The 3,029-nt window shown below is 35.9% G+C and overlaps 1 protein-coding gene across 1 annotated transcript; it reads right to left on the bottom strand.

Moving 5' to 3' along the window:
* Positions 1-253: 253 nt before the first annotated feature.
* On the bottom strand, positions 254-643 carry LOC114694791 (cytochrome c oxidase subunit 7B, mitochondrial-like). Its single transcript, XM_037196940.1, has one exon. The coding sequence runs from the start codon at positions 626-628 to the stop codon at positions 386-388; it is 243 nt and encodes an 80-aa protein (XP_037052835.1). The 5' UTR covers positions 629-643; the 3' UTR covers positions 254-385.
* Between the last annotated feature and the right edge of the window lie 2,386 nt (positions 644-3,029).

Below are 3,029 nucleotides of genomic sequence, written 5' to 3'. Positions count from 1 at the left end.
CTTAACACTTACTTTTAATCTCACATTGGTGATTTATATCAAGCTAACATGGCAATTGGAAAATTCTTGGATAATACCCATTAAAATTTCCCTGGATATGATTGCCAAAACACCAACCAAATATATGGCATGTGTCGAAGTGCCCTTGCCTGATATTTGCTTAACATATTTTCTACTTAGCATAATTATCTTTATTATAAAGAATTACACATTTATTATAATTTATAAGTAATGGATTATGTGTCATGTCTTCTTTTAAGGTTTCAGAAGTACTTTATTTTTTCTTCCATATGCTATATTTTAGTGAATACATGATTCATTGACTTGGAATCACTTCTAAGTTGATTTCGACACAATCACTTGATTATTGTAGCAGCTGGCATGACTACTGATCTCTCCATTCCTTTGGGGTGACTCTGCCAACAGGAGACAGGTTCCATTCTATGCCAATTTGTGTTGCTGTATACGTCCATGTAGAAACACAGAAGAGGACTCCACCTGCTAATATAGCATTTCCATATTTGTCATGGAAATCAGGTGTCCGTTTCCGGTGGCTCTGCCTTGCCACCACTTGCTGAATGCTTCGAACTGGGAGACGGCTTACTGCGTTCTTGACAAAGGGCAACATCGCGGAGAAGATGGAAATGCGGTGACCACAGCACTGCCTGAGTGCAAATTCGCCCCAGCTACCCTTGCAAAGAGCCCTGAAAAACCATGTGTCTTAATAAAGGATGCAATAGTGGTTAAAACAAAGAGGCCCTCATTCTCAAAGATTTTTAGCTTATTATATTTAAATGAAAGGGACAGTCACTCAAGTAAACATATAAAATTTTAAACTAAAATTATAAAACTGTCCCAAGTGTTATGTGTTAAAACATTGGTCCTCAGCTGACTGTACAGTTTTGGAGGTTTGGGGACATAGGCAGAGATGGAGAAAGTAGGTTTTAGGGTAAGGTCTTTGAAATTCTAACCTGGTCTCATGTCCTGTCTCCTCCCCATGTTCCTGCCACCATGAGATGCTGTTCTAGCACAAGGGGAAAAGAAACTATAGACTGAATTTTCTGAAAACAGGAGCAAAATCAATCCCCTCCCTTGAAGTCATTCTCTCAAATATTTTGGTCCCAATTAAAGACATGATTGGCTATTTTATAATTATGATACATTCTATATAGATATGTTTTCCAGTATGTTAGTTTATGTTCTTTCTATGAGGTTTTACTTACAGTTAATTTACCTGTGCTATGAAAGGCAAACTTGTGCTAGTTAAAGGTGATAAATCTAAATATTATTGGAGAATGATGGTTAGCTTTTCTGAGAAGTCAAGAAGTCATTCTTAGGCTGAGTTCTGATGGTATGAGGTAGACATAGTTAAGTCTTCAGTCAAGACATTAAAGTCCTGAAATATGGGAAAATTCTGAAGTAGATAAGAGTTTTTAAGTGTTTGAGGAACATTCACTATGTGCATGTGGTTGTGGAACTAGTCAGTTTTTCAAATGGAAAATTTGTCTTAAAGTAAGGCTCTAGCCAGGTCATGCAAAGCCCAAAGCCCTGGGGCTATGATACTGAATCTGGCCAGTATCCCAATGAAACACCAAGCTGCCAAAGGTTATAATAGAGGAGGTAGCATTTGATATAATTTACATTTTAAAAAGACTACTCCATCTACTCTGATAAGATTGAAAGGATAGCAACCCTCAGATTTAGGTACCAGATGCTCAGGGAATGTGGTTGTAATCTACAGTTAAGCATGTGGACAGATGGATTCCTGACCTTGCAGAAGTTCAATTTATCAAAGGGCATACTCAACTCAAAGTATCTGCACACTGTTTCAATCACAGCTTGTAAAGAGCTTACTCATACACTTAGGTAATTAATTCACCGTGACTCCTGACTGTATAGCTTATAATAGGGGATCACTTATTTTGATTTGAAATCAAATGCAAATCACTGTCTTCCAGCCAAACTGGTGTTGAATATTTGACTTAGAGTAATTTGGCAACTTAAGGGTCCTGTTTAGGGCAGATTTGTATCTTTTCAATAGGTGGAAAGAAATACTGTCTGAGACAGAGTCTTATCACTATCTTTAAATTTGTCTTCTAAAGCAGTAATGTCAGTTTTTGTATACCAATGCCTAGTTATTATATCTTAGAGTTATTAGAAGGTGAAAGAGACATGAAATGTGTTTTAGCTCCTATAAAGACTGGAATTTAATCGGCCTCATTACTCTTCAAAAGCATTCAACTTATGACTATTTCAGCGTACACACTTGAAGAAGTGTGAAAGTTGTCAATGTATTCAAAGTTTATGCAATTTACTTGCAGAAACAATTTTCAAGGAATGCAATGTATTACAAACACCAAACAAAAAGGCATGTGCTGTTTGCTGTTTTTCATACCTAATGATACCACAATGTACAATAAAAACTTCATTGAATAGTTTTTCTAAAACTGACTCATGCCATATTTTGGAATTTAAGACTTAGTCTTTCAACTAGAGAAGATACTAAAGGATTGTGTGCTGGAGGGAAATGCCATGTATTTAACCTTGAATTAAGCCACTTTAAGTTTCGCATAAAATTGTGAATATTTAATATAAATTATTCAGTTCTTAATTCATTCTTCCTCAATGACAGAACAATGTGTAAACATGTAAAACACATGTTCTTATTTCTCATACTCATGGATAATGCTAGGATGTTCTCTATATTCTTAATGTGGTACCCAAAACAAAACTCTGTTTTCCTTCTATTTCATCTTTACTCTCTGTGTAGATAGAATTGAAGATTTTCAGCAGCTCAATTGGATGCAGTATAACACAGCACAGCCAGTGCGGAGGCTTATTTGGGGAAAGTTGTTCTTTTGAGAGCTTTTTCCCAATTTGATGTCTTAATAAATTTTATACTTTGATTAACTCATTGTCAACCTTCCATATTTGCAAGCTTCCTGAACCCCAGTTTCATACAGAACTTTTAAGACATACCACTAAATTCATGTCTGATGAGCTCATGACTAGGCAATGAATGGAAGTAC

The sequence above is a fragment of the Peromyscus leucopus genome, chromosome 19 (assembly GCF_004664715.2).
Source record: "Peromyscus leucopus breed LL Stock chromosome 19, UCI_PerLeu_2.1, whole genome shotgun sequence".
In the NCBI taxonomy this organism is placed as follows: domain Eukaryota; kingdom Metazoa; phylum Chordata; class Mammalia; order Rodentia; family Cricetidae; genus Peromyscus; species Peromyscus leucopus.
The sequence above is the reverse complement of the archived record's forward strand: the minus strand, read 5'-3'. Positions and strand labels throughout refer to the sequence as shown.

What these genes read in the sequence shown, in the direction of transcription:
- LOC114694791 (XM_037196940.1), bottom strand. Translation starts at nt 628, where the DNA reads ATGTTGCCCTTTGTCAAGAACGCAGTAAGCCGTCTCCCAGTTCGAAGC.